The sequence below is a fragment of the Heptranchias perlo genome, chromosome 6, assembly GCF_035084215.1.
Source record: "Heptranchias perlo isolate sHepPer1 chromosome 6, sHepPer1.hap1, whole genome shotgun sequence".
NCBI classification, from domain to species: Eukaryota; Metazoa; Chordata; class Chondrichthyes; order Hexanchiformes; family Hexanchidae; genus Heptranchias; species Heptranchias perlo.
This window is the reverse complement of record NC_090330.1, coordinates 107,521,323-107,536,999: the sequence shown is the minus strand read 5'-3', so window position 1 is coordinate 107,536,999 and position 15,677 is coordinate 107,521,323. Positions and strand designations below refer to the sequence as shown.

The 15,677-nt window shown below is 46.9% G+C and overlaps 1 protein-coding gene across 3 annotated transcripts in view; it reads right to left on the bottom strand.

The window, feature by feature from the left end:
* farp1 (FERM, RhoGEF (ARHGEF) and pleckstrin domain protein 1 (chondrocyte-derived)) overlaps nucleotides 1–15,677 on the bottom strand; it is a 240,541-nt gene that overhangs the window by 205,068 nt on the left and 19,796 nt on the right. For all 3 annotated transcript variants that reach the window (XM_067986578.1, XM_067986580.1, XM_067986579.1), the window contains exon 2: nucleotides 13,616–13,828. In XM_067986578.1, the coding sequence (XP_067842679.1) occupies nucleotides 13,616–13,801 (186 nt within the window). In that variant the 5' untranslated portion in view covers nucleotides 13,802–13,828. The remainder of the gene's footprint in view (nucleotides 1–13,615; nucleotides 13,829–15,677) is intronic.

Sequence of the window (15,677 nt, the reverse complement as noted above, 5' to 3'; positions counted from 1 at the left end):
ATGGTTGCGCATAATGGTTAGGATTAACTTCAGGCAAATGTATTAGCAGCAAGTCCCAGGGTGTCCGTTTCCTGTATCGTGCTTTCGAAAGTCTCCTGGGGCAAAAAAAATAGTTCATATATAGTTCGCAAATCACTTGATTTTTAAAAAATTCATTCATGGGATGTGGGCGTTGCTGGCGAGGCCGGCATTTATTGCCCATCCCTAATTGCCCTCGAGAAGGTGGTGGTGAGCCGCCTTCTTGAACCGCTGCAGTCCGTGTGGTGAAGGTTCTCCAACAGTGATGTTAGGAAGGGAGTTCCAGGATTTTGACCCAGTGACGATAAAGGAACGGCGATATATTTCCAAGTCAGGATGGTGTGTGACTTGGAGGGGAACGTGCAAGTGGTGTTGTTCCCATGTGCTTGCTGCCCTTGTCCTTATAGGTGGTAGAGGTCGCGGGTTTGGGAGGTGCTGTCGAAGAAGCCTTGGCGAGTTGCTGCAGTGCATCCTGTAGATAATGCACGCTGCAGCCACTGTGCGCCAGTGGTAAAGGGAGTGAATGTTTAAGGTGGTGGATGGGGTGCCAATCAAGCGGCCTGCTTCATCCTGGATAGTGTCGAGCTTCTTGAGTGTTGTTGGAGCTGCACTCATCCAGGCAAGTGGAGAGTATTTCATCACACTCCTGACTTGTGCCTTGTAGATGGTGGAAAGGCTTTGGGAAGTCAGGAGGTGAGTCACTCGTCGCAGAATACCCAGCCTCTGACCTGCTCTTGTAGCCACAGTATTTATGCGGCTGATCCAGTTAAGTTTCTGGTCAATGGTGACCCCTAAAATGTTGATGGCGGGGGATTCGGCGATGGTAATGCCGTTGAATGTCAAGGGGAGGTGGATAGACTCTCTCTTGTTGGAGATGGTCATTGCCTGGCATTTGTCTGGCGCGAATGTTACTTGCCACTTATCAGCCCAAGCCTGGATGATGTCAGGTCTTGCTGCATGCGGGCACGGACTGCTTCATTATCTGAGGGGTTGCAAATGGAACTGAACATTGTGCAATCATCAGCGAACATCCCCATTTCTGACCTTATGAAGGAGGGAAGGTCATTGATGAAGCAGCTGAAGATGGTTGGGCCAAAGACACTGCCCTGAGGAACTCCTGCAGCAATGTCCTGGGGCTGAGATGATTGGCCTCCAACAACCACTACCATCTTCCTTTGTGCTAGGTATGACCCCAGCCACTGGAGAGTTTTCCCCGATTCCCATTGACTTCAATTTTACTTGGGCTCCTTGGTGCCACACTCGGTCAAATGCTGCCTTTATGTCAAGGGCAGTCACTCTCACCTCACCTTTCGAATTCAGCTCTTTTGTCCATGTTTGGACCAAGGCTGTAATGAGATCTGGAGTCAAGCGGTCCTGTCAGAACCCAAACTGAGCATCGGTGAGCAGGTTATTGGTGAGTAAGTGCCGCTTGATAGCACTGTTGACGTCACCTTCCATCACTTGGCTGATGATTGAGAGTAGACTGATGGGGCGGTAATTGGCCGGATTGGATTGGTCCTGCTTTTTGTGGACGGGACATACCTGGGCAATTTTCCACATTGTTGGATAGATGCCAGTGTTGTGGCTGTACTGGAACAACTTGGCTAGAGGCGCGGCTAGTTCTGGAGCACAAGTCTTCATCACTACAGCCGGGATGTTTTCAGGGCCCATAGCCTTTGCTGTATCCAGTGCACTCAGCCGTTTCTTGATATCAGGTAGAATGAATCAAATTGGCTGAAGACTGTGGTGGTGGTGGTGGGGATATCGGGAGGAGACCGAGATGGATCATCCACTCGGCATTTCTGGCTGAAGATGGTTGCAAACGCTTCAGTCTTGTCTTTTGCACTCACGTGCTGGACTCCGCCATCATTGAGAATGGGGATGTTTGCAGAGCCGCCTCCTCCTGTTAGTTGTTTAATTGTCCGCCACCATTTATGACTGGATGTGGCAGGACTGCAGAGCTTTGATCTGATCCGTTGGTTGTGGAATCGCTTAGCTCTGTCTATAGCATGTTGCTTCCACTGTTTAGCATGCATGTCGTCCTGAGTTGTAGCTTCACCAAGTTGGCACCTCATTATTAGGTACACCTGGTGCTGCTCTTCTAACACTCCTCATTGAACCAGGTTTGATCCCCTGGCTTGTTGGTAATGGTAGAGTGAGGAACATGCCTGGAGAGTTTTCCCCGATTCCCATTGACTTCAATTTTACTAGGGCTCCTTGGTGCCACGCTCGGTCAAATGCTGCCTTTATGTCAAGGGCAGTCACTCTCACCTCACCTTTGGAATTCAGCTCTTTTGTCCATGTTTGGACCAAGGCTGTAATGAGATCTGGAGTCAAGCGGTCCTGTCAGAACCCAAACTGAGCATCGGTGAGCAGCCAGAAGGGCCATGAGGTTACAAATTGTTCTAGAATACAATTCTGCTCCTGCTGATGGCCCACAGCGCCTCATGGATGCCCAGTTTTGAGCTGCTAGATCTGTTCTGAATCTATCCCATTTAGCACTGTGGTAGTGCCACACAACACGTTGGATGGTGTCCTCAGTGGGAAGACGGGACTTTGTCTCCACAAGGACTGTGCAGTGGTCACTCCTACCAATACTGTCGTGGACAGATGCATCTGCGACAGGTAGATTGGTGAGGACGAGGTCAAGTAAGTTTTTCCCTCGTGTCAGTTCGCTCACCACCTGCCGCAGGCCCAGTCTGGCAGCTACATCCTTCAGGACTCGGCCAACTCGGTCAGTAGTGGTGCTCCCGAGCCATTCTTGGTGATGGACATTGAAGTCCCCCCACCCAGATTACATTCTGTGCCCTTGTGCGGGATAAGGAGATCGCTGGTTTGTGTCTCATAAGGTTTCAGGGCAAAAGCTGGTGGACAAGTCTGCTTCTAATTGAATTTTAATTTCTCATGGGTACACAGTTGGCATGTTTCTCGTAGAGACGAAGAATCAACTCACAGCTAATTTATAGTTGGATCTACCTCTAGATTTCCCTCATAACGTTGCTGGTAAGAAAAAATTTCAAAAAACTTGCATTTGCACAGCACCTTATCATAGTCAGAAGGTCGTGGGTTTAAATCCCACTCTAGAGACTTGAGCACAAAATCTAGGCTGACACTCCCAGTGCAGTACTGAGGGAGTGCTGCACTGTCGGAGGTGCTGTCTTTCGGATGAGACGTTAAACCCAGGCCCCGTCTGCCCTCTCAAGTGGATGGAAAAGATCACACGGCCACTATTTCAAAGAACAGCAGGGGTGTCCTGGGCCAATATTTATCCCTTAACTAACATCACTAAAACAGATTATCTGGTCATTATCACAGTGCTGTTTGTGGGATCTTGCTGTGCGCAAATCGGCTGCCGCGTTTCCTACATCGCAACAGTGACTACACCTCAAAAGTACTTCATTGGCTGTAAAGCGCTTTGGGAGTTCCGGAGGTCGTGAAAGGCCCTATATAAATGCAAGTTGTTTCGTTCTTTCTTATGATACAACATCCTGCAGTTATGGCAGCACTTGTACAAGTTTTGTTTCCAGTCTGTCTGTCCCTCGTTAGCTGAGATGGTGCATGTTAATGAGGGGAATTGTGGGGGGGGTGGGTGGTGGTGGTGGTGGGAGAAGGGGAATATAATAAGGGAGTCCACTTCTAGGAATCAATAGGTGGCACATCAGTGACTTGACACACAAATCTTTTTTAACTGCCCTGTAAAGCATTCCGCCCATGTATCGAGGGACATTTAGAACTATCTCCACGTTTTTTGCTGAGTTCTGGGGGATTTAATGCCTGTGAGAATCAGGAGACTTTGGAAATGCCAGATAATTTTGGGGGCTGTCTATATATAAAGGAGAGAACGATAATTAAAACAAAGAGTCAATCCCACATTATTACGGCTCTATTTTCAAGGAGGACATCGAGTGTACTGTTTTTGCCACTAATACCATACGAAGGTCGCTGATTCCTTATTATATAGAGAGGGGGATGGGCTAAAGAAAGGACCAGAAATACTGAACAACAACAAGAGAAAATGAAGAAAAAAAATGCCATTTTATACATTAAAAAAAAATGGTGTGCACATGTATACATGCATGTACGTGTGCGTGTATATACGTGTGTGTATATGGCATGCATATATGTACATGCGCGTGCGCGCGTGAGCAAAGAAAATTAAATCAATGCTAAAGCAACTTGATGGAGAAAGAAAATAACCTCAAGATGAGGGTGGAATGACAGCTGGCCAGGAAGTGGTATTTCATTGACTGGTATTTACTTTTATGTCAGACTTCAAATTAAGTGGAGCCGAGGAACAAGCTGCTCCCAGAGGCACTGGAACCCAGGACTCCTGTTCTGGAAATCTAAATTTAGTTCCTCAAGTCAAGCCATAGAATTACTGCAATGTAAACATGTTTGATAATGCCATCCTGCTTCCAATTACGAAAGGAGGGGTCAAGGATGAAAGCTTGGGGAACACACAATGCAGGAGTTCCTCAGGGCAGTGTCCGAGGCCCAACCATCTTCAGCTGCTTCATCAATGACCTTCCCTCCATCATAAGGTCAGAAATGGGGATGTTCGCTGATGACTGCACAGGGTTCAGTTCCATTCGCAACCCCTCAGATAATGAAGCAGTCCGAGCCCGCATGCAGCAAGACCTGGACAACATCCAGGCTTGGGCTCATAAGTGGCAAGTAACATTCGCGCCAGACAAGTGCCAGGTAATGACCATCTCCAACAAGAGAGAGTCTAACCACCTCCCCTTGACATTCAACGGCATTACCATCGCCGAATCCCCCACCATCAACATCCTGGGGGTCACCATTGATCAGAAACTTAACTGGGCCAGCCATATAAATACTGTAGCTACGAGAGCAGGTCAGAGGCTGGGTATTCTGCGGCGAGTGACTCACCTCCTGACTCCCCAAAGCCTTTCCACCATCTACAAGGCACAAGTCAGGAGTGTGATGGAATGCTCTCCACTTGCTTGGATGAGTGCAGCTCCAACAACACTCAAGAAGCTTGACACCATCCAAGATAACGCAGCCCGCTTGATTGGCACCCCATCTACCACCCTAAACGTTCACTCCCTTCACCACCGGCGCACTGTGGCTGCAGTGTACCATCCACAGGATGCACTGCAGCAACTCGCCAAGGCTTCTTCGACAGCACCTCCCAAACCCGCGACCTCTACCATCTAGAAGGACAAGAGCAGCAGGCACAAGGGAACAACACCTCCTGCACGTTCCCCTCCAAGTCACACACCATCCCGACTTGGAAATATATCGTCGTTCCTTCATCGTCGCTGGGTCAAAATCCTGGAACTCCCTTCCTAACAGCACTGTGGGAGAACCTTCACCACACGGACTGCAGCGGTTCAAGAAGGCGGCTCACCACCACCTTCTCGAGGGCAATTAGGGATGGGCAATAAATGCCGGCCTCGCCAGCGACGCCCACATCCCGTGAACGATTTTAAAAAAAACCGTGTGGGAACAGAAGGGAAAGCTAGTGCAGGAGATGTACTGACCCTGTTGGGAGAGTTAAGAGTGGAACTAAGCAAGGGTGGGGCCATGGAGGTGGACCACAGAGGGAGGGGATCGACTGTGTCATATATCGCAGAAATACTCAACAAGGAGGGACAGCACAACACAATTTCAATCACAAAGGATGTCACTGGCAACTTTGACCAGGGTGATCACAGTGCTGCCGGCAATTGGTCAACTTCATGTAGACTTCATTATTTATTATTATTATTGTTATGATCTGGAATGCGCTGCCTGAAAGGGCGGTGGAAGCAGATTCAACAATAACTTTCAAAAGGGAATTGGATAAATACTTGAAGGGGACAAATTTGCAGGGCTACGGGGAAAGAGCAGGGGAGTGGGACTAATTGGATAGCTCCTTCAAAGAGCCGGCACAGGCACAATGGGCCGAATGGCCCCCTTCTGTGCTAAAATTCTATGATCTGTGTCAGCAGAAAGCACTGGGCTGGCCCAGAAAAATTGCCTCCACTGTCCTGACCAGTTGGACACCAATTCAGAAAATGTAGAGCTGATCTTCTGAAATCAGCCTCCATTGGGCCAGCAGGAAAGTGGAGGCCAGGAATATTATAAATACTAGAGAGTGATGCACAGAAGTTGATTTGGTGCCATTCTCCCACAAACGACATAAAAGGGCCTAGAATTCCTCATGCTTTTTTTCCCCCAAAAGTAAACTTTATTCATAAAACAAAATGTATAGAAAGAAAAAAAGGACAAACTTGCATTTCTATAGTGACTTCGGGACTTCCCAAAGCGCTCTACAGTCACTTTTTGAAGTGTAGTCACTGCTGTAATGTAAGAAACGTGGCAGCCAATTTGTGCACAGCAAGATCCCACAAACAGCAATGTGATAATGACCAGATCATCTGTTTTAGTGATGTTGGTTGAGGGATAAAAATTGGCCACGACACCAGGGAGAACTCCCCTGCTCTTCTTTGAAATAGTCCCGTGGGATCTTTTACATCCGCCTGAGAGGGCAGACGGGGCCTCGGTTTAACGCCTCATCCAAAAGACGGCACCTCCGGCAGTGCAGCACTCCCTCAGTACTGCACTGGGAGTATAAGCCTAGATTTTGTGCTCAAGTCTCTGGAGTGGGACTTGAACCCACGACCTTCTGACTCACGAGCGTGCTGCCCACTGAGCCACGGCTGACACCTAAACACACACAAACGCAAACTAAAAACCATTCTGTACATCATAAGGTCACATCACCGTTCAAAGGCACTTTGAGGAACATCATTCCAGGTAGTGTTAGCACTGATATGTTCATTTCTATCCAAACACTGCACAGACATTTAATCCACAGTGTTACACTAAGTGCCTCTGCTTACTGTCCTAAGAAAGCATCCCATAAATGTTTCTCCAGTAAACAAACAGAAAATGCTGTCGAAGACCTGAAACGTTAACTCTGTTTCTTTCTCCACAGATGCTGCCTCACTTGCTGAGCTTTTTCAGCATTTTCTATTTTTATTTCAGATTTCCAGCGTCCGCTGTATTTTGCTTTTGATTTAACGTTTCTCCAGTGCCTCATTTATCCGTTCCCAATCAAACCAGCTCTCCTTGGGGTATCCCGTTTCCTGTTTTTTTTTTTCCCACAACATTTCAAACAGCCTGTCTTTAAGCGTTGTATGATGCAGAAAGCAGAAAGCCACCCTACCGAACTGGTTTTAATCAACACCCACTGCTCTCCTGCACATTCCAGAAGGAATGAATAGCTTTTGTCTAGCCAGGGGCTGAAGACGACATCGCGCGCGGTGACCTCTCACAGTTGTGATTTCAATTAGTCCCACATTGTAAGGTGGAAGGCTTGTCTTTAAACCCTGGTCATAAAAACCCACAGTGTCCAGATACAACTGGAAATAGTTAGGCATTTTCAATTTTTATAGGTGTTCTGAAAGACTGCTGGATGCAGCAAAAGTATAGAAAGTCCCGATGTGTTAACCGTATACATTTTGTCCTCAGCAAAAAACCCACATTCATCTCAAGCCTGATTGCCAATGGCGGGGCGAAGGGAGTGGAGGACAGAGTTCTCGGAACACAGAGTTCTCGGAGGTTTGTCGGGCTGGAGGAGGTTACTGAGATTAGGAGGGGCGAGGCCATGGAGGGATTTGAATGCAAGGATTAGAATTTTAAATTTGAGGTCTTGGGCTGGGAATGTTATCAAAACAAAAGCAAAATACTGCAGATGCTGGAAATCCGAAATTAAAAACAGAAAATGCTGGAAACGCTCAGCAGGTCAGGCAGCGTCTGTGTGGAGAGAAACAGAGTTAACGTTTCAGATCAATGACCTCTCATCACAGCTATCACCAGGTCCGATGAAAGGTCACTGACCTGAGACGTTAACTCTGTTTCTCTCCCCACAGGTGCTGCCTGACCTGCCGAGTGTTTTCCAGCATTTTCTGTTTTTATTTTTTTTTTTATTCGTTCATGGGATGTGGGCGTCACTGGCGAGGCCGGCATTTATTGCCCATCCCTAATTGCCCTCGAGAAGGTGGTGGTGAGCCGCCTTCTTGAACCGCTGCAGTCCGTGTGGTGAAGGTTCTCCCACAGTGCTGTTAGGAAGGGAGTTCCAGGATTTTGACCCAGCGACGATGAAGGAACGGCCGATATATTTCGAAGTCGGGATGGTGTGTGACTTGGAGGGGAACGTGCAGGTGGTGTTGTTCCCATGTGCCTGCTGCTCTTGTCCTTCCAGGTGGTAGAGGTCGTGGGTTTGGGAGGTGCTGTCGAAGAAGCCTTGGCGAGTTGCTGCACTGCATCCTGTGGATGGTACACACTGCAGCCACAGTGCGCCAGTGGTGAAGGGAGTGAATGTTTAAGGTGGTGGATGGGGTGCCAATCAAGCGGGCTGCTTTATCTTGGATGGTGTTGAGCTTCTTGAGTGTTGTTGGAGCAGCACTCATCCAAGCAATTGGAGTATTCCATCACACTCCTGACTTGTGCCTTGTAGATGGTGGAAAGGCTTTGGGGGGGTCAGGAGGTGAGTCACTCGTCGCAGAATACCCAGCCTCTGACCTGCTCTCGTAGCCACAGTATTTATATGGCTGGTCCAGTTAAGTTTCTGGTCAATGGAGACCCCCAGGATGTTTGTTTGTTGTCAAAAGTTTGTCACCAGTGATAACCAGCCTTTTTCTGTAATATATTTGCCAATCACTAAGGGCTAAGTAATGAATTTTGTGCACTTTGGAACACAAGTAAAGGCAAAAAAATCCTGGCATATTTAATGTTTAATAGTCTGAATTGCTTGGCTGAGTTTGAGCACTGCCTTGTGATGGTGCTAAGATCAAATGTCAACTGCAGCTTGTAGCACCTACTTTTAATATCTAAATATTTAATATACATTGCAGAACATGTTACTATCGACTTCAAATGTGAATCACAGTGCACTTCAAAACGCTGGAAAACACACCAAAAGTGTGTCACAAATCAAAATTTTTGTGAGAGGACACACTGCAAGATTCTAAATCCACCACTGCAAAAACTGCAATCGGTGTAATACAAGTGATGGGAATGTAGGATGAAGCTGCAGCTTAAATCATGACAAGTTCCCGTTCCCACTGCACTCCCATGGTGACCACTTCTTTTCGTGCGTCATCCCCGAGGCCATTAGATTTCAGCTTTCACCGAAAGACAAACTGAATTGTGGAATTCGATCCCGACATACTAAGAAAAGTTACTCAGTCGCCGTGGAGCTTTGGTCTTGACCACAGCTTTTGTTTGAGGCTTTTCTTTTTCCTCCCAGATGTTTGAGTGGCGGGGCAATTTTGGGGCTGTAACAAACTGTTCAATTCAGCAGCTTTCCCAGGTTTTGTAGGTTGACGTGTACGTTTCCTGAAGATCCCACTGCCCGCCAAGTTATTTTCAAATCCAATTCGCAAGCATTCGGAGAGAGTCTGTGCTGAGGAACGAGTCCTTTCAGGCCCTGTCTGATGTGAGACCGTGCCTGATTCTCAATCACTTTCTCAATTACTTAGACCTTTTCAGCACTAATGGCTGGCCCGACCCTTCCTGCCCCCGCCTTACCGGGACAGCGCAAAGCCCACAATCTGCCGGCTTTCCTCCTACACATTCGGCTTCGTCTGCTTTAAGAAGTGACTACAACTACCCAATTACGTTGCAGCGGCCATATTCACTGGAAAGATCAGCGAACATATCCTTTTTCAATTTAAAACGGCAGTGTTCGATCAGTAACTCCAATTCGTTAAAACCCCACACACCAATTAAATCAACTAACACCCCTGCCCTTCCCCCCAATCCTCCCCTGGATGTGAACGCTGTACACCCACAGAGGACGATGTAGACGCCCCACTCACAAGCAAAGAATCAATAATCAATTATCCTCCGAGCCCTACCATTTCTGCCATAATCTAAGGTTAGGTTTGAGGTCAAACATATCAGATAGAGGTTTCCCAAGTGAATGAAGCCGACTTGACTGTGTCCGGGGGGAGTGGGGGTGGAAGAGGGAACGGAGACAGTCAGCTAGCATCTCAGGTGGTCGGCCCTGAGACAGAGGCACAGTACCACTCAGAGGTCGTATCTTTCAGAAAACAGCAAGGGATAAGCAGGTATGAAACAAGCAGCCTTCTATTTAAACACTGGTAGCTCCCAACTCACGGGTTTCACATAAACTTGCTGTTGGGAAAACCTGGCTTTTTAAAAAAAAAACTAGCACTGACACAAGAACCTTTAGGCCCAAAGTTCAGCCCGAGCCTCTCACCACAGAGTAGGAATTACTGTTGGCAATGTCATCCTATGAGGAAATTTTTAATATTCTCAGCCTTGTTTTCAAATCCCTCCATGGCCTCACCCCTCCCTATCTCTGTAACCTCCTCCAGCCCTGCAACCCTCCGAGATCTCTGCATTCTTCCAATTCTGGCCTCTTGCGCGTCCCTGATTTTCATCGCTCCACCATTGGCGGCCGTGCCTTCAGCTGCCTAGGCCCTAAACTCTGGAATTCCCTCCCTAAACCTCTCCGCTTCTCTCCTCCTTTTAAGACGCTCCTTAAAACCTACCTCTTTGACCAAGCTTTTGGTCACCCGTCCTAATATCTCCTTATGTGGCTCGGTGTCAAATTTTGTCTGATAATCGCTCCTGTGAAGCGCCTTGGGATGTTTCACGATGTTAAAGGTGCTATATAAATGCAACTTGTCGATGTTAATGTGCTCTTACCAAATTCCTTTCTCTGCTATTTTAATGGGAGCACTAACTCATTTAAAATAAACTGGTTAATGTCTCCATTTAAAATAGGGCAAGGGGGGAATTTTAGTGCAAGGTGGATAAGCCTTCATTTGATAATGTTGTGGAGTCATTTCTACTGTTGTATCTTACAATCCACCTCTCTCTCTCGCCAGAAACACATCGAATGATCTTTTGAAGCTACTTGTACCGTCTGCTACAGTGGTTTTCCCTGGTAAATTATTGCATAATTCAAATATGGGTTGGTGGTGAACGTTCTGCCTGACTTCCCTTCTTAGTCCCATCATCATAATTTTTAAACTCGTGTCCCTGGTATTTGAACTCGTCACTGTAATTAACAAATTGGCTGGATCAATTTACTCATAATACTGTACTGATGGTGTCTGATTAGTGCCTTACACACCAAGAATACAACCTCTTCAAATGTGTGTGTTATCTCTCTGTTAATACAGCCAACACCTTGTGCGCCATTTGCTTTACAGCAGCTAAGCACGTGCTGACATTTTCATCGATTTATCCACCACGATCCCCAGATCTTTTTGCTGTCGGCCACGGTTCAGTGGGTAGCACTCTCGCCTCTGGGTCAGAAGGTCGTGTGTTCAAACCCCCACTCCAGAGACTTGAGCACAAAATCCAGGCTGACATTGGATCAGACGTCAAACCGAGGGTCCCGTCTGCCCTCTCAGGTAGATGTAAAAGATCCCACTGCATTATTTCCAAGAAGAGCAGGGGAGTTCTCCCCAGTGTCCTGGACAATATTTACCCCTCAACCAAAAGCATTAAACAGATGATCCGGTCATTATCTCATTGCTGTTTGTGGGATCTTGCTGTGCACAAATTGGCTGCCACGTTTCCTACGTTACAATAGTGACTACACTTCAAAAGCACTTCATTGGCTGTAAACGTTTTGGGACGTCTGGAGGCCATGAAAGATTCTATATAAATGCAAGTTTTTTCTTTGTACTGGTGTTCTGTTTAACACTTATTCTCTCTTTTGGTTTCTTGCTCCTTTAATAATTATTTTATGTTTATCCACAATGGAATGCATTGGCCACCTATTCGCCCAGTTACCCAAGTCATTCTGAATCTGCCTGTATTGTTCCTCATTATTTGCCTTGTCTTTTTTTAAAAATTCGTTCATGGGATGTGGGCGTCGCTGGCGAGGCCGGCATTTATTGCCCATCCCTAATTGCCCTCGAGAAGGTGGTGGTGAGCCGCCTTCTTGAACCGCTGCAGTCCGTGTGGTGAAGGTTCTCCCACAGCGCTGTTAGGAAGGGAGTTCCAGGATTTTGACCCAGCGACGATGAAGGAACGGCGATATATTTCCAAGTCGGGATGGTGTGTGACTTGGAGGGGAACGTGCAGGTGGTGTTGTTCCCATGTGCCTGCTGCTCTTGTCCTTCTAGGTGGTAGAGGTCGCGGGTTTGGGAGGTGCTGTCGAAGAAGCCTTGGCGAGTTGCTGCAGTGCATCCTGTGGATGGTACACACTGCAGCCACAGTGCGCCGGGATCTTGGTACAATTTACAAACTTGGAGATGTTGCTTACAGTGCCCTCACCCAAATCTTTCTTAACAACGACATTTCGTGTATCTGTCAAGATGGTTTTTGATGTCATGACAAGTGACATTTGTTCAGTTTCTCTTGCTTTATCGGTTAAATCACGGTTAATTGCTATTTCCATTATTCAGCAATCACATAATAAAATATCTTTCTTCCCGCATTCAATTTTCTCTAATTACAGTCAATCAAAAAAAAAATTCTACAATCACATTCCAGCAAAAGAAAATTGTCTCGAGATAAACCCAGAAAGACAGTTCCTCATCCATTAAAATAAAATTCTAAATAAATATTCAAGGGAAAAGGATTGGCAAGTTACCCATGAACAAACCCAGGCCCAATTTCCAATCAGTCCAGCTGCCTTCCCTCGAACGCCCAAAGCCAAAGAAGTGATGTTGGTATTGGAGGGAGAGGGAGTCCTAATGGGGTACCCCCCAGGGCTCACTCTCTGCCACACTACTGTTTCTAATTTACATCAGTCATTTGGATTCAGAAACGATGCAAATTGGTCAAATTTACAGACGGTACGAAATTAGAAGGGGCTGCAAAGGCAGATAAAAGAATAAAGTATGGGGCTTGAACCCACAACCTTCTGACTCAGGGGCAACAGTGCTACCCACTGAGCCGTGGCTGACTCTGTGTGTCAGGTGTTCTAATCCCCCGCCTGATTCTACAGTCCAGCAAGAGAAGCTTAGCACTGGGAGCATCATTGTGTAAAACTCCCCTTCCCAATGGCCATGTGAAGACTGCTAGAGGCACAAATAGTGGATGAGCACGAGGGCAATGCGAACATTGGTTATAAATCACCACTAATCAGACCACAGAACAATTATAAAGGAGGGCTCTCTTCGTCACTACCACTCAAAGACACAATCGCAGACCGAAAAGTGCCAAATAATTCCAGCAAAGCCACTAGGAAGCTGCAAAGTTCTCCCTTACAGTCCTGCTTCCTACAGTCAATGTAAATAGCAAAATAACGATAAAAGCAGCGGGACAACAATTTATTTTCTTGCCTTTGGAAAAGTTCAGCAACAAGTTTTAGAATGCACATCATCAGTGACAACATGGCCGCCTGGGGAATGACCTGAAAACGTACACAGTCAGGAGTCCATTCAGCTCACCCGTATTGAAAAGAAACCATCAATTGAAAGATTACCAGCGGCAAACCGCAAATATCTGTCGCCCCACGAACAATACCGATATGAACCAGGTACGCAGAAACAGCTGGGGCTCGTTGGCGACGAGGGTGGGGGAAGAGGAGGGACGAGAGCTCCGGGGATGGGTCGCTTCCACTTTTGTTTATTAAATAATAAGGTCGTCTTACCGGGACTTCATAGACTTCCTGGGTGTCATCCAACAGCTGGACCTTGATGGGGACCAGTTTGCCGGCTGGCGAGCCTGGTGGTCTCTGGCCGGGCTCCAAGGTGCTGATCACCGTGCTGTCCTGTACGCCCCCCAGCCGAGCCGCAGGAGTCTGAAGCGATTGGTGGGTCAGCTCCACATCAGCCATATTTATAGTTCCGGCTGCCCGCTATTGCTGAAAAGAAATAATGAAAAGTAAGAAATACGGAAAACCACGAATAATTGAAACAAAAAACACACACACACATACACACTACTATCCTTCTGTTGATATCTCTTACAACTTCCACCACACACAATGGAGGAGTCAATTCAAATACAAGATATATATAACATACAATCAGCTAAGGCTTAGGTTCAAGTGAAATTTCAAACAACTTTCACCTGGACAAACTTGCATAGAATTTACGGCACAGAAACAGGCCATTCGGCCCAACAGGTCCATGCTGGTGTTTATGCTGCACACGAGCCTTCTCCCACCCCTCTCCATCTCGCCCTGTTAACATATCCTTCTATTCCTTTCTCCCTCATGTGTTTATCTAACTTAAATGCATCTCTACTATTCGCCTCAACTACTCCTTGTGGTAGCGAGTTCCACATTCTCACCACTTTCTGGGTGAAGAAGTTTCTCCTGAATTCCCTATTTGATTTATTGGTGACTATATTTATGGCCCCTGGTTCTGGTCTCTCTCACAAGTGGAAACATCTTCTCTATGTCGACCCTATCAAATCCCTACATAATTTTAAAAGACCTCTATCAGGTCACCTCTCAACCTTTTTTCTAGAGAAAAGAAACCCAGTTGGTTCAGTCTTTGTGATAACTCCACCATTCATATGTTGGCAGTTCATTTGCTGTCCTCTCTATTCGCCATCCCTAATGGCACCATATTCAAAACAGGAGAAAAGCCTGGCTTTATGTACTCATGCCCCAAAAGTTCCGAATCGAACCCTCTTCCCAAGATAAAACGCCACCTCTTTTGTGAGCCAGGTCTCATTTATGTTCTTTTAAGAGTGATCCGGATACTCGAATGCTGGTCATTCCAGGCTGAAATGTTTATTAACAGGCTCACAAATCATTGACAAGGCTTTGCAAAGTTTTTCCCTATACTAGTCTAAGTAGAAGTAAGTCCAACCCCCCCTCCCCCACCTCCCATCTCCCTCCTTTCCTGAAGTCACCATCTCATCCAAAGGTGACAGACCCTCCGGTAACTTGCCCAAATGGTCATGTGGTGCATTGGCAAGTTATTCACCAAATGGGGTAGTAGCCAAGAGAATTAAGCTCGATCCTTTTCTCACCTGATATCCTGGCCCCACGGGCAACATTTGCCCTCATCTCCTCTCATCTCCGGCTTTCGGCATCTACCACAAAATGTGAAAGTTGCCAATTCTTTCTTTACCAATGCACTTAAAAAAAAAAATCTTGCCCCCAATATTCTGTCCCCCCCCCCCCTCCTCCTAGTGGTGTTGGTTCACTAGGGCACGGTTCATTGGTGGGGACAAGCCTCTGATACCCCACCCAGTTGTCACATGTGAGCCTGAACAATCAGTGCTGGCCGACTATCAGCGTACTGAGGAGTCACAAGAGGGTCTGATCTGGGCTTGACAGGGTAGATGCTGAGAGGTTGTTTCCTCCGGCTGGAGAGTCTAGTACTAGAGGGCATAGTCGCAGGATAAGGGGCCGGCCATTTACAACTGAGATGAGGAGGAATTTCTTCACTGAGAGGGTTGTGAATCTTTGGAATTCTCTACCCCAGAGGGCTGTGGATGCTCAGTCGTTGAATATATTCAAGACTGAGATCGATAGATTTTTGTACTCTAGGGGAATCAAGGGATATGGGGATTGGGCGGGAAAGTGGAGTTGAGGTCGAAGATCAGCCATGATCTGATTGAATGGCGGAGCAGGCTCGAGGGGCCGTATGGCCTACTCCTGCTCCTATTTCTTATGTTCTTATATCCTCACCTGACGTCCAGATTCACCCAACTTCCAGCAGAGGGTCAAAACATTTTACATATAAAGTGCAATG